This window comes from Chelonia mydas, chromosome 17, assembly GCF_015237465.2.
Source record: "Chelonia mydas isolate rCheMyd1 chromosome 17, rCheMyd1.pri.v2, whole genome shotgun sequence".
Lineage (NCBI taxonomy): Eukaryota > Metazoa > Chordata > Testudines > Cheloniidae > Chelonia > Chelonia mydas.
The window spans coordinates 6,663,059-6,688,963 of NC_051257.2; the positions used below are offsets into that span (position 1 = coordinate 6,663,059).

Here is a 25,905-nt window from a genome sequence, read left to right on the forward strand (position 1 = left end):
ACTCTTTCTGTAAGTGTGAATTTGCGTGAGTTGGGTCTGGCGTAACCCAGGGAGTGTCTGTATTTGGTTCAGCAAGGCCCTAATGTGGCAAACTTCAAGGCACGTGACACTGCCAAGGTTGTTTGTTAGTTTAATTAAAGATTTGATTGATGTATTTCTTTGTCACCATCCAAGGGCAGGAGACCTTTTAGAAAATTATAGGGTCTTAATGAAGCCTTGTGGGATGACTGAACATTTTGACTGATTGAGGTGGGAAGAATTAGCAGAATACAAGGCACGGTGTTGCTATGATGGTTCTAGGTGTGATATAAGTCTAAGACTAGGATCTTCAAAGGAGACTAAGGGAGTTAGGAACCATACTCCCATTGAAATTCAACAGCATTGGGTACCTCTTACACTTCTTTGAAAATCCCATCCTAAATAAAATCAAATTCTGTGTTGCTTTCTGTTTCAAATAGTAGAGACTTTCTCCTTTCAAAAGGATAATACATTGCACTTGCCGGGTGGTAACTGGAAAGGCTGGGGGAGAAAGGGGTTTTTTATAAGTGACTCTGGGAATAAATTACTTTAAGTAACATTTACTAGGGAAAAATTATCAAACCCCCACCACACTCTGAGTAGGCAGATAAATAAAATTGTTCTGTCCCTTTGTACATTTAGGGTAATTATGCCAGCTGTGATTCAATTATGCCTGTGTGCCGGGGAGTCTTTATGTGTAACCTCAATGCTCTCATCTCATTTCAAATCTCTCCTGAAAAATCACTCTGATAAGTGAATCAATAATATTCTGTGGCCAAAATGTTGAAATATGGATGCCTACAATCAGCCATCTAAAACCATATTTTAAGTAGATGTAAAATTTGGTAGGGCAAATAGATTATATATCTAATTTTTCTCACAGCAGAGCATAACACTCCCTGTCCCCTTAGTCAAACACACTGTATTGTGACAGTATACCCAAGGGAAATATCCTCCATTTTCTCTGGCAGCACTTCGTTTATAATAATTCTTAGTAATGATAGAGTGCTCTATACTTTCAAAATGCTGTGCAAACATTAACTAATTAATCTTTCCACCAGGGCAGCTCTTTTAGTGCAAGATTATGCAGATTTCCAATAAGCAAAGATTGGTGAAGCAGTTTCTTTTTAAAAATATAAAAAGTAAATACAAAATATCAGGTTATAGGGTTGCTATTACTTTATTTAGGTGTAAACATAGGTGCTGTCATAAACATACAGCTAAGGGTAGCATAAAATCCCTCCTTTACCTGTAAGGGGTTAAGAAGCTCAAATAACCTGGTTGGCATGTGACCAAAAGAACTAATAAGGGAAGAAGATCCTTTCAAATCTGTGGGGGTAGGTTTTGTTTGTTCTGTCTCGGGACACAGAGGGACCAGGCAGGAAAAAACCCTCTCCTAAAACCCTACCTGAAATAAGCATCTACGATTACAAAAATTGTAAGTAAAGCCAGGAAATGCGTTCGATTATCTTTTGTTTTAGCTTGTGAATTTTCCCTATGCTAAGAGGGAAGTTTATTCCTGTTTTTTGTAACTTTGAAGTTTTCCCTAGAGGGGAATCCTCTGTGTTTTGAATCAATAATATTCTGTGGCCAAAATGTTGAAATATGGATGCCTACAATCAGCCATCTAACACCATATTTCTGCTCTCAACTACTGTAAATAAGGGTTTTAATCTATTTATCACCAAACAAAAATTAGCTAGTGTGCATGTATTTGTAATAATTTTTATATCTGCTCTTTCCCCAGCTTTCTTTTGTCAGTAGTCATTTAGTATTCAGGTTGCAAAACATTTATAATCCAAATTAGTACTTAATTCTGATTAACAACCTTATAACCCTGAATAAAAATTTTTTTTTATTTATTTCAGGGTTTAATGAAAAGATATTTGTCTCACATTTGGGAAATCAATGCTCCATTATTATGGTTGGAGTTTAAATCTGTTTAATTGAAAAGTAAACTTCTGGGGGATTTTTTATCCCTTTAGTAGTTATCGCTAATACAAATCCTGCATGTCATGAAGGTCAGTTACACCACTGTCAATCTGGACTAATTCCACCAAAGTTAATGGAGTTAATCCAGATCTACGCTAGCGTATATCTTCCTTGACTTCAATGGAGTTACTCTGGATTTTCACTCATGTCACTGACCTGTATAATAAGATGTAATCTATTCAGGCAAAACTCACATCTGTTCCAAGTGAAGATGCCTAAGGAGTTCAGGATCAGGTCTATAGATAGGGCATGCCTACGGATATTGGCAAAGGTCCTCATTTCATATCACTAATGCCTGTCCAAAAAGGAAACCAAGAAGTGTAGAAAAGCAATGCAGCTCTGAACCTTCATCATATAATGCTCGGGATCAATTATTTTTCCGTAATTTTTCTCCTTCGTTCCTCCTGTTTTTCCTGGCATTTCTAATATTTCCACTGCCTGTCACCTGACAGTTACACTTACGCATTGGCTATTAAAATGTGACAATAGCAGGCAGTGAATATGTTTCTCTAGATCAAGTGTAATAAGTAAGCGTGAAGAGGCTGGGCAGCGTTAGCCAGAGGCACACTGAATCTGCGGAGCCATTTACATGTAGGTCATGTAGCACTTAAGAAGATTCACATATATCAGAAAGGAATTTGGCTTTAATGAAAAAAGGCTAGAGCTTGTTCTGACCTACACCACGGTACCTAATGACAGGAGTACCTTGACTAATTGCAGGTATTACTTATAATGGGCTATTAATCATCATAAATATTTCTGCTTTCTGAAGGAGGACCTCTCAGGTTAAGCAAGGTTGTGTAGGTCTCTGGCTTTCCTTCTTCCCAACCATCCATTTCATCCTTCTAGTGTCTAGCGACATAAGATGTGAAACATTCATTCTTCAGCTTCCCAAACCACCAAACCTGCGTGTATAATTTAGTAATTAGAAGGCTGGGAGTTACAATTCATTGAAGACCTTTAGTTTGCTAATTGAACTATGAAATATTTTTTCTGCTGGTTTTCCTGTACCTTTTTAAAAATCTTCCTGTAAGCAGTATACAATGTGAACTTCCCAGGCTGATTTCAGGGATTTTGGAAATCGGTTTGTCTTTGACAATAAAAATGGAGAGGCTGAGTAAGGGAATCATTCTGTAGGTATTAGCAAGCTTATGTTTGTACAGAGAAGTTGGCTGGAGGAGGACACGCTGTTTGTTCAAAGCCACGTTCTGACTAGCCACTTGGACCTTTTTGAGGTCACATTTGTATCAACTTCCAATGATGCATAGCTGGTACCTTATCACTAAAAGCCATCATCATCAATGATATGTGGGTAAAAAAATTAATGAGAAGATAAAGCAAATAGAAACTATCTGGGAGCAGTGGATATATATATATTTATATATAATAGTGACAAAGCTCTGTCCTTGCCTCCGTGGGTCCCACATTTCCTGGCAGATTTTGCTAATCTCAGAGGCTCACTGTGACCCTCCACATAACCCTTCTCTCTCTAGAGACAAGGGTCACAGTCTACTGAGCCATTTTCATCATAAGCCAGCGAGGGAGGTGAGGAGAAGTTATCCTTCCTTGCACAGTCTTTGTTCTCTCCCAGTCTCAGTGATTAATCAGGGGGCAAAGGTGGGGGGGGGGGAGCCCAGGCCCACCCTCTATTCCAGGCTCTAGCCCAGGGACCCTAATAGTATCAGCTATGGTAGCTGACCTTTTAGAAACATGACATGTACAATTCCCTGGCCTACTTCCCCCACAGCAGCCCTCACTTCCTCAAGCTCCACTTCACCCTTACCTCAGGGCCTCCTTCCTTGTGCCTAATATGGCATGTATTACTCAGCCTCTCCAACAGCACAACTTCCTCCCACAGCTCCTGACATGCACACCCACCTGACTAACTGGGAGGCTTTTAACTAGTTTCAGCCAGCCCCTCATTGGTTTCAGGTGCCCCAATCAACCTAGCCTTCTCCCTGCCTTCTGGAAAGTTCTTAATTGGCCCCAGGTGTCTTAATTGACCTGGAGCAGCTGCCATTTCACTGATCCTGGTACCAGGGATTTGTTTAGCCTGGAGCTAATATATCTATCTCCCACTAGTTTTCTATAGCCATCTGGCCTTGCCAGATATACTTGCCAGTATATATAATACAATACACTACACACGTGTGCGTATATAACAAATAGTTCCAGACTCCTTTTCTGCAATCTGTGATATGAGATAATGTGGGACTGTAAGGTCTGCCTGCTGGTAAGGTCATAATGATTGATACATTCCTGTATTTTTGGGTGTGGTATGTTTTGCAGGTTCAATGTTTGTTCAATGTTTATCAACTAAAACCTGATTTAGTAAATAAAAAATGTTGGCCTTTTACGTCAAGAACTGTAACTGAACAAGTGGAGGTGGGAAAGTGACTACAAGTTCATGTCAACATTTCATGAAGGTGTTGGCTAAATTATATATATAGTTAAATAACAGACCCCCAGTTGTTCTACTATTTTGAAAATAACTAAGGGAAATCTTTAAAAGAATGTTTCTGCTTTGACATAGATAAAAGATATTAGCTGGGATTTTCAAAAGAGCCTAGTTAGATGCTCAAGTTCCACTGAATTGGAGTTGGAGATCTACCTCCCTCAAGCACCTTTGAAAATCCCAGCTAGTGCTATTTATTGTTAGCCTACAGGTGCAGAAGTTCTGATAGTAGACAGACTTTATGAGACAACATCAGAAACCCACGATAAATGTGTGCAGCCTTATGCTCCATTTAATGTGAAAGGATATAGGGCTACGGAACTTCTCTCGTCTAGTTCACGTGTTTAACTCTGGCCCAGGTTGACAGCATCTGAATATGATTGTGACCAGATTAATGTTCAGTGGTTTAGGTGAGGAGAGCCGGTTGTCTTGGTCTAGATTGTGGACAAAGCGGCCACCACATTTCATCCTCTTTTTGACCATCTCAACCAATCATGGATTGCACGGGCTATGAAGAAGTGAACTATGCTAGTGGAGAACAATACTTAAGCTCGTTAGTGAGGTAGTGTGAGTCAGACTGACCTGTGACTGCTGATGCTGTACTAAATGGAGGCCTTCAGAGTTCACAGGGCTGTCACTTAGGCACCCTTCACAAGTGCTAAATTCACCTGAAATTAAGGGGGGAAAGCCATTCCTTTGACGGCTCTGATGTTACAGCAGTTCTGTGTAGGCTGCAGTTTGTACTCACAGTCATGAGCCACATTTATCACTTTGAAGGCAAATTTAAAAATTCTGTTTATGGGGCATTTGAGCTTCACACTCCCAGAGTTCAGCTGCAGAGGCAGATCCCAGAAATGATCAGCTATCGTACCAAGGATGGACAAGGGGTGGCCTAGCTCAGCCAGCAAATGCACCTTCAACCCTGTTAGCTTAATGAGCATTAATAGGCCTTTTCAGAGATGTAAACTAGTTTGATTTAGCTAAGACAACTGACAAACAAAAATCTCAGTTTAATTAATTTTAGTGGGGAAAACTCCCCCCACTCTCCCCGGCAAGACAGGGCCCAATAGAGAAAGGTAGGTGGAAAGAATACAGTATCACTTTGCCCACAAAGCCCCAACAGACTGCCAACGAAGCGGAAAGCCTGCGTTCAGTGAAATGTGCTCCTCCTACGGCTCCATCAGCTGTTAGCAAAACCTTCAGATTCAAAAGTGGTTCCACTTCATCGTTTTGTTTAATCTTTATGCTTTAAAAAACAAACAACAGAAGATTTTCCAGATCTCCAGCAGGGGTGAATGGGAGGGGGATGCCATTTCTTTTGTTATGGAGAAAGTTGCCTTGTTGTGCCCAGGGATGAGCTGGTGTCTGCTGGGCGTGAGCATGATGTCAAGCATGATGTCATTGCCACAGGAGCAATGTCGAGTTGTGGCTTGACTCTTTTGAGGTGGGGGTCAACCTTTCAGTCACGTTTGGATTAGATCTTTCCATTTGATCTTGTATTATTAATTACCAGCACTTCCTCTCTTCACACCACTTCCTCTTTTGTTGCTGTGGATCTTACTATAGAGAAATCCTTCAGTGCTGTTCCTAGTGACTCAGTATTGTTGTATGCATGACACGATACAGAATAGCTTTTATTAAACATGTTTCTTTTTCCATCACAGAATTTCTTGACAAGAGATAATGCTATTCTCTTACACAGAGACAACACTGTGAGATGGGAGATCTATATTCCCGTCAATTTCAATTATGTTGATAAATTGCAGTGTTTCACTTTATGAATGACACATTTTTGGATTCAGGTCTGCATTTTTCCCTTTGTCACAGAGAAGAGAATTTTTTTAACAACAGCAACAGCTTTGCGAAGTTCATCTGTTCCCACAGAGTTCACTCCAGCCGCTTGATTAATATTATCACAGTGCTGAGCACTTCTGCATATACAGCATAATCACACAAGTTGCTACAAAATAAGTATGTGAAATCTACATAATTTGCTAACACATAAGTTGCTCTTGCCTTGTGGCATCCACTAATTACTGCACCTTTCTTCTTTTGGAACAGGGACAAATTTGCAAAGTCTGTAAGAAAAGAATAATTATTGCTATCTTCCATGTTAGCAAATCCCCTAGGCCTGACTGTGTAACCCTCACTCTCCTGAGTGAAGACTAAATGTGTGAATAAGAGATTCAAGTTTGGGATGTATCTTCTGCTATTTTCTTTAGGTGTGGCAGAGGCAGTGTTACATAAAGTGTCAGACCAACCACTAAAGTTAAAACAGCTACGAGTGCAGGTAGCCTAGTTTTCTTAATTCACATAGTTTCTCTTATCATTAATGGAAGCTGTGTCGATGCACCAAGTGGAGAAATATACAACACTTTGACTATGTCTAAGCCTGCCATGAACCCACAAAATGAAGGCTACAAACTAATCCAGGAGGAAGCTGAAGAGCACAAATGCAAATATGACTTCCCTTGTTAAAGCAAAGTACAGTCAAATCTGAACCCTGACCTAAGTCACAAATTAAAAATTTGGGATGACTTAAAAAAGGGAGGATTTGTACTACTGAGAATAATGAAGCAGCTGGAAGGATGCAATAGCACAATTTATACTTGATTAGAGACCATGCTCTTCATTTTTTTGTTATGAGCACTGGATTTATTAACACAATTTGTTTTTTAACATGGCGGAATGGTTAATAAGTACATAAAAGATCTGAATATTTTAATAGAAAAACTTCTTTCAAAACACAACCTGAAATAACCTAATTTTTAAACCACATTTTCTTATCTATTTACTAATAACAATTAGTTTATTAAAACTAAATTCTACTAATAGAAATCTATTTTCCCACCCTTCATTCAGTTTTCTTTACTTGCATTTCCTCCAGTATAGATAATGAAAACCTGTAAGTCTGTGGCCCATTTCTGCTTTTTTCCTGTACCCGAATAATGCTGCAATATTAAGATTGCAAACAGTACTGAGGCAATGTTTATGTAGTAAAGGTGTGACGCACAGTAATGCTGGTAAGAGGTTGTTCATTTATTTCCTGGCCTAGTCACATGTAGCACTGTGGTGAATTTCACCCTTTGATTTCTCTGCAATACCGCTTATTTCCTGGAGAATACGGAATGTGCTGCAAGAGGCTACTATTTGTGTGTGGAGTTTTGTTTGTATTTTCTTGGGGGAAACCTTCTTATTCCCTCCTCCCCCACCCCATTGATTAATCTAGAATTAGACTGGCACGTAGTGACTTGACATGTTTAGCTCATTCATAGTTATATCTGATAATTAAAAATATGAAACCATCTCATTATGCACATAGCTAGCCTATGTTAACACACGTCCTTGCTGTTCCCCCCATCCTCCCTCTGCTTCTTGCTAGTGTTATATTCACTGTTGCATCCTGTCTTACATTAGATTGTGAGCTACTGGGGGCAAGGATGGTTCTGTATCTGTCCAGTGCCTAGTACAATGGGATCCTAATCCTTATTGGGGCCTCTATTTGCAACAGTAATACAAATGATGATAATCATCATCCCGGCATTCAGTTCTTCGTCAAGTTTCTTTCCAGACTGGAGGATACAGATAGTTTTGTTTGCTGTGTTTTGGCCAAATATTCTAGAGCTCTGTCTACACTGCAAAGACAAATCCATGGCCCCAAGTCTCAGAGCCCAAGTCAATCGACTCAGGCTCATGGGGCTAAAATAGCAGTGGGACATTGTGCGTTGGGCTGGACCCAGGCTCTGAAACATGGTGAGTAGGGAGGGTCTCAGAGCGCAGGCTCCAGCCTGAGCTGGACTGTCTACTTTACACTGTTATGTTCAGCCCCACAGCCCGAGCCCCATAAGCAGAAGTCAATTGATCTAGGCTCTGAGATTCAGCGAGCAGGTCTTTTATTACAATGTAGATATACCCTATGTGACTTAAGAGCACAAGGTCTGCTGAAAGTGAATGGGACTTGTGCTCCTGAAGGGCTTAAATCACTTCGAAAATTCCATTCTCAGTTATCTCCAGACACCATCTGAGACTAGTATGTCACTCCTTCAGTATGGACCCAATCGGAACAAAAGTGCTTGTTCATTTCAAAAGATTTTTTAAAAGTCATAAAAACATTTTGTAAGTCTTTCTTCAAAACCTAACTCTGGATCTAAACTACATCCAATTGTTTTTTTTAAATAACAGCCTCTTCCCTTCAGTGACCACCTTTACACTGACACAAAAGAATGATCTCACACATTATTTAGTTTTAAGTTTGTGTGTATTTTGCAAAGTGTTTCTTTCAGTATTTAGTACCTTATGAATTAACATGACTAGTTGATTTCATAGTACTGGGAGGGGAAGTCAACAGCTGATGGCTCCACAAAATCAAGAACCTTTGAGAGAAATTTACACTAAGCTCTCTTGTATGTTAAATCCATGCAGCATGGAATTCTGATGCACCTGTTTCGTTCAGGTCGTGTCACATTTTCAACGTGAGCGAGTTTAAGAGCTCTTTTGTCATTAATGCTGCCATCACTAACTCGTTCTCTTTAAAAAGTGGAGGCAGTGCGATGGTCTAAAGTCCAAAGTACCTTGATGTGTCTGTTCAATGGCTTTTAACTGGGGAGAAGGCAAAGGCTGCAAGGGAGGGTTTTAAATTCTTGGGGCTGTTTGTTGATTTTATTTACCTCTCTGAAATTGATTAAGGCAGAGACAGTGAAGAAGGGCTTATTTAGTGGAAAAGAAGGGAGGATAATCTAGAAGCTTTTTATCCCTTGGACATTTGAAACGTCAAACCTTACAGCACGGTTGCTGCAGAATTCTCAAGCTCAGATTTGTGGATACTAGTCACAAAATACATTTGATAGTTGGCCGCTATCCAATGCTGGAGTGCTTGAGACAAAATTCCCTTCGCAAAATCATCAGCCACAAAAAATTTAAAAAAGAATGACAATCTACCCACAAGCCAATTTCTACAGCAGCATTATTATTTTATGTACGGTAATTGGCAGTGGTAATAATAGCCTTTTATCTGTACCAATAAAAAGACTCACAGAGAAGTGGTATTGAAAGGGGAATACCTAGGAATGCTTGGAAACAAGGGAGTCTTGAGTGCCATGCACCATTATCCTGTTGAAGTTTAGAGATGAAATGCTCCTCTATCTACCGTTGCCTTAGGATCAGTGTTGTTGGTTTTGGTACTGCTATTCTTTAATCCCATGTTCCCTGAGTCCTGGCAATATCTTGACAATTCCTCCTCTATTCATTCTGTGAAAACACCGCTTTGTCTCTTTTGTAGGAATTTATCTGTTTAACCACCTTTTCCAATGCAACATCCATAACAATGCTTACTTTAGCTTTTGTTCACTTTACTGCTCTTCTGCATCTATCTATGTCGAAGGCTCCAGGGGTGGGACTGATGTATTCTCTTTGGAAGCACCATATTTACTTATCTGGTGTTATATACAAGTCCTAAATGACACCCATGTTTTCTTCAAGCCTCATCCATGCCTGCAGGGCTGCACTAAATCATAAGATAATGAAACTTTGCAAATGTACAGTGCTATGTAAATGCTAAGTACTTTACAAGCAACAATTAATGCTAAAAACATCCCATGAGGAAAACAGGGGATAGTATCTCCAATTTAAAGATGGGAAACTGAGGCACGGAGTTACAGTGACTTGCAACAGAGTTGGGCTTAGAACTCATATTTCTGAGTCCTGCGTTTATTCTATTAGACCACACTCCTTCCTTGTCTTCTTGTTCACCTACGTCACTTAAACAGACCCAGATTTACTTGATTCCACCCTTACTGAACAGTTCTTTTTGGGTCTTGCAACGGATGTTCTCATGCTGCCACACGTCTCACTCTGGTGCACTCCCTTACTCCCTTGTTTCATCTGGGCCTCCACCTCATCAGCTTGTTTTTAATTCAAATCAATTTTGAAGATCAAATGTCTTCACCAGATGCCCAAATCTAAATTCCTTTCATTGTCTGCTTACTGCAACCCTATCACCATGGCGCTGTTGATCAGACTATTGTGATGTTCTTCCATCAGCCTGGGGGGGCTAACAAGCAAAGGGTGGCAGAAATGCTACTGGGTGACCGAGGTGATTGAAGATAGCTATGTAGGAAACATGTATCCCACACCCTGTATCACATATGCAGCAGTTATCACACACTACTCTTCACACAGGTATTTTATAATTATGCCAAGTCCTTTAAGAGAAAATAGGTGCTAAATAGTCAGTGAATAATGAAATAAAATGAGAGCAAGCATTGTGTGTAACAAAGCATAAACACAATAAATCAAATCAGTCAAAAGAATAGGGGTCTTTTACAGTTGTCATCATTATGGATGGGTGGCATGTTCCTAGATGAACAGATGCATTGAATTAATCTAATATAGATCTAAACTTACTGTGTCTCAATTTAATTTTAATTAGATATAAAATGTTAGTGGAAGGGAACTATATAAGTTTGCTCTCCAAGACCAGGCTTCATTATAAATGAAATGGTGGATCAAATCCTACATTAGTGTTTAAAATCTTATCTCTATTAACCTGCTTTGGTGCCTATGAGAACAGTTAATTTAAGGTGGACATAGACCTACCAATCACAAAGCCTCAGTTTGTTTTCCCAATCTGGAACTTTTTCTTTTATTGTTAAACCTGGGATTGCCCATTGTGCAAACACTTTGATTTGAATTTTAAAAATGAATGTCTTAATGTAGACTAGAAGCAGTTCAAGGGAGGGACTGTGGCCCCTCTTTAGAGGGCACATGTAAAATGGTGTGAGCATAAATGAATGTAAGAGAGTTGAGTCTAAAATGCTGCATTTTTCACACTGAGGGTATGAAAGACTGGTATGTTGCATGAAAAGCAACTAGCAGGCACATGCAAGAAGGTGTGAGTTAAAGTAGACTTTCCACAATTTAACATATACTTTTTTATGATCAATCACTATTGTTATTTGTCTTGGGGTAGTGCCTTAGGCCCCTTGTGCATACATGTAACAGTGATGGTCCCTGAAACAAATCTAATTGCAAGACTAGAGACAGAAGACGGATACCACAAACAAGAAATTCGATTCCTTGGGCCAAATTCAGGCCTGGTGTAATTTCATCAGCTTCAGTAGTTACATGAGGGATGCGTTTGGCCTTTTTAAACTAACTTTATTGCGAGTAACTTGCATATCACCTCTGAATTTCACTGAAGTGAAATTTGTTTTAAAAAGCATCCGGCACACAGTATTATTAATAATAAAATAGCTTCTATCTAATGGGCTTTTCATCTTCCCTTAGATCTATTTGATATGGTAAGGAGAGTACTCAAAAGGAAACTACAAGTATTGGGCTAAGAAGTCAGATGACACTGTGATGATGCTGCAACTCCCACCTTCTCCCACAGGCTATGTGTCCTATATGAACCATACTTGGAATGTATTGGCCACAGAAACCAGTTTTCTACATTTTCTAGTTGGAAGTGACCCAGAGTATGTATGTTTCTAGGCCTAATACTTTCAAACGTAATCTTATCTGAGTTGGATAGCTTAAAAAAAGGAAAAAAAATGACTTTTTCTTATCTTAGAAATGTCTATTCAAAATCTTTAGAAAAAAGGAGTGAGTTCTAAAACAAATATCTCCCCCCCGCACCCCCTCCAAAAAATGCAACTGGCAGTAAAGGGTGTTTTTAATCATGAGCCCTATAAGGAAGCCATTTATTCTGCCTCATGCAATTTAAATGCACCCCTTTATAAGGGAACAGAAATTTGCTCCTGCCATGTGATAGCAGCAGCATTCGTTGAACTGGATACACTTCTTAGATTGAAAAAGCACATAAAAGTGACATTCATTGTAAATGGATACAAGCCACAAAGTTTAGATCAATATCCAATTTTCCCTCTGAGTTTGGGGGTGTTTGAAGATGCTTGTCTACTCCAGTTTATAGTGTTTCCTTCCCACCCCTGGCTTCCCCTCGTATTGAGCTATGAGCGCACTCCCTAGCAAAAAGAAAAGGAGGACTTGTGGCACCAATAAATTGGTTAGCCTCTAAGGTGCCACAAGTCCTCCTTTTCTTTTTGCGAATACAGACTAACACGGCTGCTACTCTGAAATCTCCCTAGCAAAGAAGCTCTAATACTTGTCACAGAATCAGGGAGCCGAGAATTTCAGGGGGGAAATTCACATCCCTTCGTTAATGGTGGCACATCCACTATCACCAGGTATGTCTGGAAACCCCCTCCCGTGGTCCCCTTCCCTTCAGAGTATCCCCTCCCGCATCCAGGGTCCCCTTCCCCCAGTGAGGCCCCTCCCCATCCCGTGGCCCCTCCCCTCAGCGCGGCCCCGCCTCATCCAGTGTCCCCTCCCCTCACTGAGGCCCCTCCCCAAGATCCCTTGCCACCCCCCTCCCCCCCCCATGCAGTGTAGCTCCTCTCTCCATTGCGGCCCCATCCCCATCCAGTGTGGCCCCTCCCTCACCCAATGTGTCCCCTTCCCCCACGGCCCAGCGAGGCCCCAACCGCCCCCTCCCGACGCCCCGCGCGCAACCGGGGCGCTCTATGCCCCACGTGACAGAGGTCGTTCCAGCCCTGCCCCCGGGGAGTCCCCTGCGTGGCTTCAGCGCGCCGTGTCCGTTAGGGGCGGCGCCCGCGGCGGAACCACAACACTCCCCCGGCACGTGACCCGGGAGGGGGCAGGCGGGGGAGCCCACGTGACTCGGCATGGAGGCGGTGGCGGAGACGGCGGGCGGCCCCCTCCTCCTCCTGCTCGGGAGTCGCTAGCGGCGCATCCCGGGCTCCCAGCCGGCCGGGCTGCGGGGGCCATGGACTGAGCGCACCATGGGCGCCAAGGAGTCCCGCATCGGCTTCCTCAGCTACGACGAGGCCCTGCGCAGGGGTGAGTGGGGGGGGGAGCTGGGAGGGGTCTTGGAGGGATGGGGGGCAGGGCAGGGCAGGCTGTGGGTGGAGAGGCGGAGCGGTTGGGTGCGGGGGACGGAGGAGAGGACGGATGTAGAAGATACCCCGGGGGAGGGGGAGGGGGCGGGGGCGGGGGGCGTAACCCCCCCCCGGGGCAGGTGGCGTAACCCCCCCCCCGGGGGAGGGGGCTGGCACGGGGGGCGTAACCCACCCCGGGGGAGGGGGCTGGCACGGGGGGCGTAACCCACCCCGGGGGAGGGGGCTGGCACGGGGGGCGTAACCCACCCCGGGGGAGGGGGCTGGCACGGGGGAGCGGGGGGCGTAACCCACCCCGGGGGAGGGGGCTGGCACGGGGGAGCGGGGGGCGTAACCCCCCCGGGGGAGGGGGCTGGCACGGGGGGGCGGGGGGCGTAACCCCCCCGGGGGAGGGGGCTGGCATGGGGGTGTGGTGGAGGGAGGTTGGTCACTGGTTGAGGGGAGGGACCCATGTAAATCTCTCTTTCTGGAGCTGTCAGTGTGTGTCAGGGGTAAGTGGCCCAAAGTGCCTTGGCATGCCTGACACCAGAGTTATAGACCTCAGATACAGCAGCTCTTGTACCATGGCTGCTGCTTATTCTTCCTTTTTACAAAGAGCTGGGCGGCAGCTGTTGTAAGACCCTCCTGGTGTAGTATGTTTCCTGCATCTTCCTGCACTTACATGTCAGTTTTAGCAGAAACATTCAGTACCCTTTACTCTTCTGTGCAGGTTTTGCTGGTTTGGATCATGCTCAGAGTAGCTGTGTTTTGAGGTGCAAAGGGTCTAGACAGCTGCTGATGCTGCAAGGCCACTGTTCTCTTACAGCCGTCAGCATCTCCTTTGCTTGTCGCTTCTCAGCTCCCCCATCTACAGTATAAAATGTCATTAGGAAATTCTGCATCCTGATGTGATAGGAGCTGCCTTGCTTTTCCTTTCACGGCACTACCTGTTACTTCATAGTTTTCACATATATGTTAGCCCCATTACTTGTTGCTGTCCAGGATGGGGAGTGCAGTTTTCACATACCTCTCTCCCACATTTGCTTGCTGTTGTTCAAGGTGGGAGGGCACACACACTTATTTAGATAGGTGGGTAGAAGTGGCTTATATGCTTATGATATACATTGTTTTCATAATCTTTTTTGGATCCCTTCTGGAGAGTATTAAGACAGAATAGAGAAGTGAAAGCATACTTATTAAATGATGAATACTGACCGCTAGCAGGGTTCTAAAACAATGAACTAACTACTCCCTGTCATCTGCCTTTCTCAAGATTTGATTTCCAAACCTAAGGACAAAAGGGAGAATAATATTCTGTGCTAAATGCATTGCATTTATGGTCATTTTTATGTTACTTGTTATTGAGGAGCTGTAGGCATCTCTCGGTGATGTAATATAAATAGGACATAGAGGGTTCTAGGCAGTGCACCTGTTTGATATACACAAGACTGATGAAATTCAGAGGCTTAGAAACATATGGCTGCTTAGTTCTTTCCTTGCCATAACTCAGAGTAATATATAGTGATTGATCCTGGAGTGTCTGAAAAATTGTGGGTTGATTGAAGGGGTACCTTAGATGTATGTGAAATATACATATTTTTATTGTGAAAAGCATTTTTAAAGCTTTGAGCATTGCATTTGCTTAGGGAAACTATCCCAGATGGGTAAAGAGGCATAAAACTGAGCAATATACCCTAAATGTTATGAAAAACGAGTGAATGTATCAGAACTGGCTTTCAGTTTAGATTTAAATTTTCAGGATTTTGAAATCTGTTTAACTTCTGGTAAGAATATATTAAGTCCTTTTATAACTTCTGGTATTTAAATGGGGGGAAGGGGGAAGAATCACAAATGTAACCTGCTTACATTCTTGAACAGACTGAATATGCAATGCAATAGGAAGTGTTTGATTTTTAGCTGTTTGGAAATCAGTCACTTGGTAAAGTTGTGTGTGGAAACTTTACATATTTATAAAACATGTAATAATCATAATTTGAGTTCTTAACCTTTAAAATTAAATTGTGCAGTACCTTCAAAGACAGTCAGTTTTAAAAGTAAGTTTGTGAACGCAAGATTTCCTATTGGAAATTAAACTTTCTATATTAACTTTTTAATATTGAACTTATTGATGTGCACTCAGTTTATGGTGAACTGAATCTAATCTTCCTCTACAGTGAGTTTTGAATGCAGTAATTCTTTTAGAGACTAGAAACATTGTTTTAGTATCTTTTGTTATAAATTGAAGTTTTGCCAAACAATTATTTTGTTTATTTAACCAGTGAGTTATTGTATGTGCAAAACAGTCTAGTTATCAAAACATTATTTTTTAAGGCTATCCTCCTCTAGATATTGTGTACCAATACAGTGCTATTTCTGGAGATATTGAACAGCAAGCTGCGATAATAAATTATAAGCACACAGATTTTAAAAAAAAATAGTCTACTGAAGTTTATTTCTGTGTGTGGTTGTATGCAACCTTACAAAATTTTTATTCATCTATTAAACAGTGATAAAATGTTTTCTTTTACGTCACCTTTAGATTACATTTAGATTACACATCTCTTTCAACAGACTGTTGCTCCACATAAAATTTACTGTGATTAAATAGTTTTCAAAAATAGTTATTGCTCAGAATGCTGTTAAAGTACTTTTATAGAAACAGTACTTGCAGTTGTTAAAATGTGCCCAATACTATTTTCTTCAGAGGAAAACACAGTGCATGCGTTTGGTTCTGTCAGACTGGCAAAATGAGGGTTATTTCGAAATAACAAAATTATGAATGGCAGGAGTTTCATTCCTTCTAGTACCTTGTTAAATATTGAGCAGAAAAAGGGAAAAGTCTGTTCCTGAGTCTGGATATTTGCTAATTAAAACTTACATTTTTTTTCTCCCCCCAAGAATACAATTAAAGGCAGGCTGCCTAATGGCTTCTCAGCCATGTGGTTGTCAGAATGTGAGGCTGAGGTGTGTGTTTGCTCCTAGATTTAGAGTGCAACCTGTGAATTAATCTGTGACTTAATGTGTATAAATCAGTGGTGGGCAACCTGCGGCCCATGGGGCCGCACGTAGCCCATCGGGGTAATCTGCTGGCAGGGCGCGAGACAGTTTGTTTACGCTGATCGTCCGCAGGCCCGGCCGCCTGCAACTCCCAGTGGTCGCGGTTTGCCATTCCCGACCAATGGGAGTGGCGGGAAGCAGCACGGGCTGGCTACTGCTTCCCACAGCTCCGATTGGCTGGGAACGGCGAACTGCGACCACTGGGAGTTGCAGGCGGCCATGCCTGCGGACGATCAGTGTAAACAAACTGTCTCGCGGCCTGCCAGTGGATTACCCTGACGGGCCGCCGGTTGCCCACCACTGGTATAAATCACTATCTTCAGTATTTTCTTTAAGACTGTCTCCTGTTTTTACTAATACTGTTAAACTGTAATAATTCTTATTTATAATCTAGTAACGTCCAGAGGACCCACTGTGCAAGGTGCAAACCCATAAGCCTTGATCCTGTTCTCGTCTCTGTATTGGTGGACTCTTTTGCCCACATAGTGTTCCTTTGAAGTCAGTAGGGTTCTTTAGAAGTACTGTTTGTGTGCAGTTCAGTGCAGGATCTAGGTCAAGTGAGAGACAGTCCTGCTAATATAAGGAACGCTGTATCTCTAACTGTGTATAAGGCTCTTTGATATTCCATCAAGAAAGTGGTTTTGACAGCAGCATAAACCATGAGCAGAAAGTTTGAATTATCATTTATCATATCAAGGACTAGTGTTTTCCCCTAGAGCTCTCATAGGTGGTGGATCCATCATGCATTCATGCTTGTCTTTTACATATTTCCTCCCTTGAGTCTCCCAAACTTTAAATTGGTTGTGATAAAATCCAGATGAGAAATGGAAGTTTTGTCCTTTACTCGTCCAAAGGCTTTCCGCTTCTGAACAAAGACGCTGTGAGATTATTTTAAGATTTCTCCTATGCTGCTAAAATCTTGGGAGTTCACGGGGGACCCCTGAGAATTGGACAAAATACGAAACTGTAAAAACCCATATCTGTGCTTGTCCCATATACTAAACACATACAAATAAAATAATTTCATTGTTACTACTGTATGCTGTATGTAGTACTAAAGCAGTCTGTGTGGTAAGGACTCAGCAGGAGAGAAATGGGTAGATGGCATCCATTGTTATCCAATCGATTTTAATTCCTTCATAAATCTGTTTCTTTATAACTGTTAGTGCATGCTGATTAACTCGTGGAAAATAATAGGATGCGCTTAAATTTATTAATATGTTGGGAAGTCGTGACAACAGAAGGCAAATCTGTTACTGTAAATATTTATTTTAAAAAAAAGAGAGCCAAAGCATGCTAAGTCCATGACTATTGACAGCTTCTATACGCTTTGAATATTCAGTCAGGTAACTTAACTCTCGCAGTAGAAATTTCAGTGACTAGTCATGGATCTGTGTAATGTTATTTAGGGAGGAAGGCCCAGTTTGTCTTCAGTGTACTTGGGGAGGCATAGACATAGATAACTTTAAAACAAAGATAAATGTCTTGCATGTTTTTCTTAAGATGGGGTCTGAGGAATTGCAATGGCATCACAGTGTGGTCAATGAGCGCACTGTTTGGAGAGATGAGCAGCTGTTGATAGATTGTCTGTTTCATTGTTTGTGGACAAAGAATCCGTAGTCACAAAAAATGGCACAGCCTTCCAAAAATTTGTGCAATTAAAAATAGCTACTGATATAGTTAGAGACAAATCCTGAGAAATTTGGGCTATTGAAAAGCTCTGAAAAATGATCCTAATTAAAGTATTTTTAGAAATAAGTAAGTAAAAGTTGTCTATCCAGCTTGGGTATTTTCCAAGATGTCCAAGGGTATGGTGTAGGATTTTTATTCTCATCGTCTGAGATGGGATCTACCAGAATGTTCTGTTTTTCTCTTTTTTTACTATTGGAGAGCAAAGGAAAATGTCCCTTCCCTACCCATCTGTAGGGTGAAATGCTGCTGTCTTCATAGAATCATAGAATATCAGGGTTGGAAGGGACCTCAGGAGGTCATCTAGTCCAACCCCCTGCTCAAAGCAGGACTAATCCCCCATAGTTGTCCCAGATCCCTAACTGGCTCTCTCAGGGATTGAACTGACAACCCTGGGTTTAGCAGACCAGTGCTCAAACCACTGAGCTATCCCTCCCCCCAACCTTGACCCAGGAATAAAATGGACTCAAGGGTAACAAGGTTAATGAGATGATTGTGGTATTAAAAATGTAAAATTAACCTACAGTTTATCTACATTTCTAGAGCTGGAATATGAATACATTGTTTTTAGGTTACCACATGTCACAGTGAGACATCTAGGCTGCATATAAACTGATATCTTTCTTCATATTTCCCACCATTGCAGCTTTATTGGTAGCAGCACTAATGGAATGGCTAGTGAAGATAGGGAATGGGTGTTTAATGCCCAGCTCCTTTAGTTGGTAGGAGCAGAGGGGAATCCCCTCTGTGGTTGTAATCTGTGATACATCTTATCTGCTCTGGGGGGTTCACTGTTGGAATCTTAAGGTGGGCTGTGATGCATACATGGGAAGCCAAGCTCCTTGTAACTGTTCTGAAACTAAGAACCATCTAAAATACTTGGCCATTGAGCAAGCCTTGCATGGTCGAAGTACTGGTGGACAACACAACAGCATTGGTTTATAACAGGCAAAGAGGTACTCTAACCACTCTGTTGGAAAATAATTGCCTGTGGGACTGGAGCCTGGCTTATTGGGTGCATCACGTGGCCTTCCATTTGGCTGGCAAAGGAAATGTGCTCACAATCTAAGTTGCAGATTGTAGGACCCGCAGAAATATTCTCTACAACAGACTGCGGTGGACCTATTGAAGAAATGACATTTTACATCAGGAGATTGCATTGCGGCTTGGTGCACAGACCAGTGCCTTTGATTTTGCTTCAGATCAAGACAAGTTATAACCGGTACCCGTTAGATTAGCGAAAAGGGCTTCTTGCCCTCCTCCCGCCCCAATTTTGCTAGCTGTCAGTCAGACAAAACAGGGTTCTGGTCATACTAGTTACCTTTCCTAGAATCTAGAGAATAGTACACACTTTCTCCTGGGGGTCTAACAGAAGGCTTTCTATTTTCAAGTGGTCACCCAGACCTCTTTATTTTGTCCTCTATCCTAATCTGTAATTATTACTCGTTGCTGCTTGCATCATAGGGCTTTGACTGACTGAATCTCACCTGATGTTCTTCAGAAGCTTAAAAAAAATCCTTAGTCCACGAAGATGTTAGTTAAAATACCTTTTTAAAAATTGCAATGAGCTTTTGGAATGGATAACAATCTCACTGATGTGATCTATTTCTTTATCAACTAACTTTGACAACTTTGTACATTTAATCTTCCATTTTGTTCTTGCCTTCAGTCAAGATGCATCTGCCTGGCATCTGAGCATACTACCTTCCATTTGACAGTGGAATGACTGAAGTAAATAAAATGAATATAGTCCCATCTGTCAAAGTTGAGACTTCTTTTTATCTCACCTGTCAATAAAGCCAGCCTTTTTAATCACAATCACATCTGCAAGAAAAGTGAGCAACTGGTTCACTGCTCTTTCAGTGCATTTCACAGGGACAAAGGTGACACCTGTATCCTTGTCTCATGCTTATTCCCAAACTGGAATCTGAGTTTCACTTGCCTTAAACCACCATCTTCTGCTGTTCTGCAGGAGACCTTTTTCTCATTCAGGGAAATGGAACTCCTTGTCCAGAATGTTAAGGGGAATTTTAGTTTTCATGTGCAAAGGATGAAAACACCTAGGAAGGGGTCTAGACTTTCTGTAGCCTTTGGACATCAGTGTGGGGAGAATATATAACCTAACCTGCTTTGAGAACATGTCTCAGTACAACATTTAAACATCGTATAGGGTGACAGTCACTGAGGGTCCTGGGACTTTCTCTCATATGGTTTAAGGCTGTGTGTTAACCATGTTAATTCATGGTTTCATAATGTTTCCTGTCTGTAAATCGGTAGAGCTATTACCTGGTGTTCATAAACTCACATGGTACTACTCAACTTTTTTGACAACTTAGCTTCTAGACCTGCTGCTTCTTTTGGGAGGGCAGCCTTTTTTTAAAAAGCAGCAGTAGCACACCCAAATAAGTGGCTTGAGGACTCCTAATTAAACTGCCACAAGTGGAAATGTACAAAGGCTATTCTCAGAGAAGAGAGGTATCTAGCCTGCAACTGGAGTTTGTGTATTGCCTTTGTATATACACAATCACTACCTTCCTCTCCCTCCTCCTTGGAGTTCTACTTCTCTACAACTCTAGGTTTTAGAGGAATGAATTAGATAGTAGGAACCACATGTGTGTTTGTGTAGCCTTTGCGCCAAATGCTTGGTGCTCTGAGGTGAATGGATGCTCAAACTACGATAAGCTTTGAGTAACTTCTTTTGCATTAATGGTACATTTACCTTAGGACTCTTGATGCAGTTGCCTAGCACCTACACAGTTCCTCCAGTGTTGCATACTACCAGTAGTGCTAGACAAATTGTGTGGAAGGCTTTAGCATCGACAAGATCTAAGAAAGCAGGTGCTTCATAAATGAGAAAATACTCTGGTTTAAAAACAAAACAAAACCAAAGAATAGAAAAAAAAGAAGAAGAAAAGGAGTACTTGTGGCACCTTAGAGACTAACAAATTTATTTGAGTATAAGCTTTCGTGAGCTACAGCTCACTTCATCGTAGCTCACGAAAGCTTATGCTCAAATAAATTTGTTAGTCTCTAAGGTGCCACAAGTACTCCTTTTCTTTTTGCGAATACAGACTAACACGGCTGCTACTCTGAAACCAGGAAAAAAAAGAGTAAATGCAAAAGCATTTGCTTGTAATTGATTTGGTGAATGTGAGAAGAGTCCTCACTATTCAGCAGCATAAAATCAGTCTGTAAGTGATAGCAACTTCATAATGTTAAATTTTATGTTGTCAGCATGTTGTTACTAGAGATTAAAATGGAAGAGAGAGAGATATCTGCCAGAAAAACACATGGATAAAGAAAAGAGTCATCAGTGATGGTCTGAAAGTTAAAAATATAAACTGAGGAAATTCTATGCTGAGTGGCTGATCATATTAAATATTAGTGTAATCTAGAAGTACACTGTCAGATAACTCAGGAAAAGATTTTAGATTTTTTTAACACCATAGATTATAACAACTGAACACTAAAAACATTATAATTTTTCACAGTGTAGGCCATTTACTTGTTATAGATTACAGTTTTTATGCCTTTTTAACTCACTCATAGCTTTCACCATGAAAATGGACTAATCGCTTCTATTTCAAGTCAGTTTCACTTTCTGGTTCTTGTGCAGGAGCACAATAATTGAAATCTTTAAAAATATTTGTATTCATCTTGGGTTCTTTAAAACCTTGTCTTAACCAAGTTGATCTTTTGGGGCCTGAATCTGCCTGACAGTGTCTTAGAGGAATAATGTAGAAATCAGAATTTAGAAGCTCTTCAGAATAGTATGCATCATCAGTAATAAAAGGCTATTAGTTTAAAATAGAATCCCTGGAGAAGGGCAACTTGAGTCCTGCTGTTTTTGACCCGTTGGTTTTGTACATCCTGTGGTAGGTAACTATTCTTGTTACCGAACTACCTTTTTCTTTAAACAAAATATCTTTTTTTAAATAATTGGTGTAAGGAATCCAAGATATGAAGATAGAAAAAAGGAAATGGTCTAAGCATCAGATTTTGGAACTCCTGGACTCTGTGGTCACAGGTTAGACTCTCTGAAGGGTTGGCTGAGTGTTAACCTACTGAGGTTGTGTATGCATTTTGTGTGCAGATTTTTCTGATGAGACCTGATCTCTGTAAAAGTAGGAGTTTTCCCTAATGTCTTTGAGTAACATTTCCCTTCCCCACTGTTGTTCAATGTGCTGTTTCGTTTGCCCACTTGGCTACTACCTCAGAGGTGGCTTCATTTGAGTATTTGGTGGTGTTATTTCTGGATATACTTGGCAAAAACACTAAGATCTTTTGGGGGGGGCAGGGGGGAAGGCACTTGCTATCTTAAACAGGTAACTACTTTAATATGTCCCTACCTGATAGTTTAATTGTAGTGTGCATACTTCCTTCTGGAACTATTTTTGCCTTTTTAGCTGAAAAACACTGAATGGTTCAGTGCCCAGTGGAGTGCATTCTGCAGCACAAAACAATCTGATAATTAAGATACATTGTAAGCTGCCTCAGAGACTGAATTATCTTTGAGTTGCACAAAGAGTCAGCCTTCTAGATGTAGATTGAGAAATTGGGAGGAAAGCCACAGAGCACTCTTACCTGGCTTTGTAATAAAAGCTGTATAAATTTCCAGAGCTGCCTGGCAGAACCTTATCTTTTGTTTTCTCTGCAATAAAAAGATTTCCTAGCTTAGGTTCAAGAGTAGAAAATAAACCTTTGGAGTTTGAGTTCAAAATAACATTCTTAAATGGAAGTATCTCTCTCTTTTTTTTTTAAATAAGTTAATTGTTAATTCACTGTACTGTTACTGTAGTCGTGAAGTACTTACTTTTTCTTTAGAGTAAACGTCATCTAAATGACTTCGAATATCCATGAAAGAAAAGGTGGATGAGGTAATATCTTTCATTGGACCATCTTCTGTTGGTGAGAAAGACAAGCTTTTGAGCTTACGCAGAGCTCTTCAGGTTTGGGTCTGAATATCCATGTGATAGTTGCAGTACTGAAGAACTACAAAAAACACCCGTTACATTTAATTTTCGTATGAAAAGGTAACTTACATAATGAAAGAATGAAGCCGTCTAGTAAAATGAGAAAAACCCATTAATGCAGGCTTCTGCCTAAGATTTTGAAAGGATCTGATTTGCAAAACTTTTAATACTGTGGTATTTCTAGCAATTAGTGGTAGTCTAAAAATATCTTACTCAAATAGTGGCAAAATGCGCATTACCTTTTTGTGTTTCATTCAGCAACATCTTGCTTTGTTAGTTGGTCTATTTTTTCTTAAGCTTTAGTCTTTTTCAGTTTAGTTGCATAACACACAGTATTTAAATAACCCTGTTCTTTTTATGAATCTTAACATCTCCATGAGATAGAGAGGTTAGTTACAAGTCCCTCTTTACCCTTCCTATGCCCATTTCACCCATCTGTAAAGACTTGTCTACCTGAAAATGTATCATCATCTTGCACTTATGCTTACTAATGGGCTTCCTAGTGAAGAAGGCTGAATTGTGAACCAGTAATGGCAGTGGTCTGAGTTGCTGTGGCAAGGATGATGTGGTTTGCTGGGTTGAAAAGGAGACCAATGGGATGGTCACTTGCTCAACTGAAAGGCCAAACTGAGGTTTCCCCTGACCTCAGATCTTGCCAGCTATCTTAATCCTGATCTGGGTGCAGGATCTTCTAGGATTATTAGCAACAATTTCACTTTACCTCAAAACATAATTCAGTTTTCCCATCTGATCAATAATCTCTTGTCAGTTTTACTTTATGTATTATGGTGAAAAGTAGTTTGTAATTTACCTGGATGATTAAGATATGAAGTCACACATCTGAGGAGAATTTGCTTCTAGCTGGAAAAGAAATAACAAAATAATACTTTGCAAGTTACACCATGACATTTAGTTTGAAAATAATTGTTCACAACTGGAAAACCATAGCTTCCCTTTTATACCTAAATCCTTTTAAACTGTTTCATCCATCCTTTAGGTAATGTCAGGCTTCTTATTTAAAAATTGTGGAACATTTGGATAAGAGAAAAACCTTAGTTAATATCCCAAGTGAATCCTTATGCTGTGCAAAATCCAAGCTTTTTTTATTATTGACTTAAGAAGTATAGCCGACCGTGAGGTCATTATTGCTATTAAGCTGTGGAAAACAGAAAAAAGTGGGGAAAAACCAGTAGAAAGGAACTTTATTCTTGAAGTTCAAGTAGAGATAATGCTGTAATTTTGTATGGTGCTTTACAGAGATTGAAAAGACAGCCCACAACCTGAAGATTTACAATCTAAATCAGACCTTCATTTTCTATGTTAGTAACAGATGCAGGGAAGGGTAAGGAAAGGAGAGATGAGGATTTTAAACAAATAAAAATCTGGTCAGTACCAGAGAGCATTGCACTCTGGATGAAAATGTATTCTTGAGCCATGAAAAACTGAACACAGACTCAGAAGAGCTTGAGTTGTTCCTCACACCAAGAGTTTCACTTTACCCTTATTGTATGGGGTGTTCTGGTAGTTAGTTGGTGGCCTTTAAAATACTTTTTATGCATTATAGATGAACATCCAGTGTTTCCTGTTTGTTCTTTTTCTGGATTATTTATCTACTAAGGTACATTGGTATCTGAATTGTAAATGAGTTTCACTAGCAATCATGACTGGATAGCTGAACTGGTAGATAGGTCTCTTTTAGCTCCAGTGGTGTTTAGGCTTTGTTCAGATTAAGGCTACTTTGACAATGCACCATGAACCTTTGGGCAATACCAAATTAGGTATTGCAAAAGACCCACCTCTTTGGTGCTATAGAAATTATTTCAACAGCCATTAGAAGGCTTGATATAGCTGAATCTATGGAAATTGCCAGGAATGAGCATAGTTATCATGCTAATTTTGGAAATACCAAGGATTGTGAAGCACTGGAACACTAGCTAAGCTAACTTGGAAAAATAAGCAAAAAAAGTTGTATTGGACTGATGAGCGAATTTGAGCGTGTGGTGATGGAATGAAAATGCAGGGATAGATAATCCATGTAGAACTTCGATTTCACAAGTCAAGTTGATTCCATAAATAAGATTTTTGTTAAGACAGCATCAGCGTGCATCTGTGTTTTAAATTGTATCAGCACTTTCTCTGATACAAACTACTAGAAGTAGGAATTATGTCAGGGATGCATTTGAATAAAAACTTATTCCAGATTGAAAATTGACCAGGTGTTATCAGGAGAGAGAGAACTTTCATCAAATGTTAAAAAAATGTGGTATGACTACTTAATTTCCGCGTGTGACTTTTTTTTAAAACTAAAATTTATGGATTTGGGTGTATTTTTTCAGTTTGTTTCAATGAAATAGGATTGTTTTAGGGGGAAAAATAATTGTTAAGCTGTTGGTGCATTATATGAGTCACTGTACCCTACGTGGTGAAGTTTGTTTCTATTATTTTTTATGGTAATTTGTATGAAGAATGGTAGATGGTGGGGGAGGAATTGTATAACGGGAGCTAATTACTTTTGGTATTTCATGGTAACTTCCTGGAGATTGTCACAAGGGATCTTGATTTTTTCTTTCTTCTAGAGAGAAAGGTAATTAATGGCCTGGCTACTAAATAACACGTATCCTATATGTTGTTCTGGGTGAAGTGTTATTTCCCTGATTTTCTTGTGTTTCAGGTTTGACCATGTTAAGGCACTTAAACTATTGAGATAATTCTTTATTATCGTACTGTTAAAAAGACAGTGATGGTAAAAATGGAAACCATGCCATTCAGAGGTAGGGGACACCTCTAAAGCTCCCCAAATCACTATTTT

The 25,905-nt window shown here is 40.6% G+C and overlaps 1 protein-coding gene across 4 annotated transcripts in view; it reads left to right on the top strand.

Annotated features, from left to right (window-relative positions):
* Positions 1–12,821: 12,821 nt before the first annotated feature.
* USP32 (ubiquitin specific peptidase 32) overlaps positions 12,822–25,905 on the top strand; it is a 149,576-nt gene continuing 136,492 nt past the window's right edge. For 2 of the 4 annotated variants that reach the window (XM_037880161.2, XM_043531389.1), the window contains exon 1: positions 13,131–13,342. In XM_037880161.2, coding sequence (XP_037736089.1) covers positions 13,285–13,342 — 58 coding nt within the window. In that variant the 5' untranslated portion in view covers positions 13,131–13,284. Of the gene's footprint in view, positions 13,343–25,905 lie in introns of all 4 variants that reach the window. The other 2 variants (XM_037880160.2, XM_037880159.2) reach the window with 2 other exon arrangements.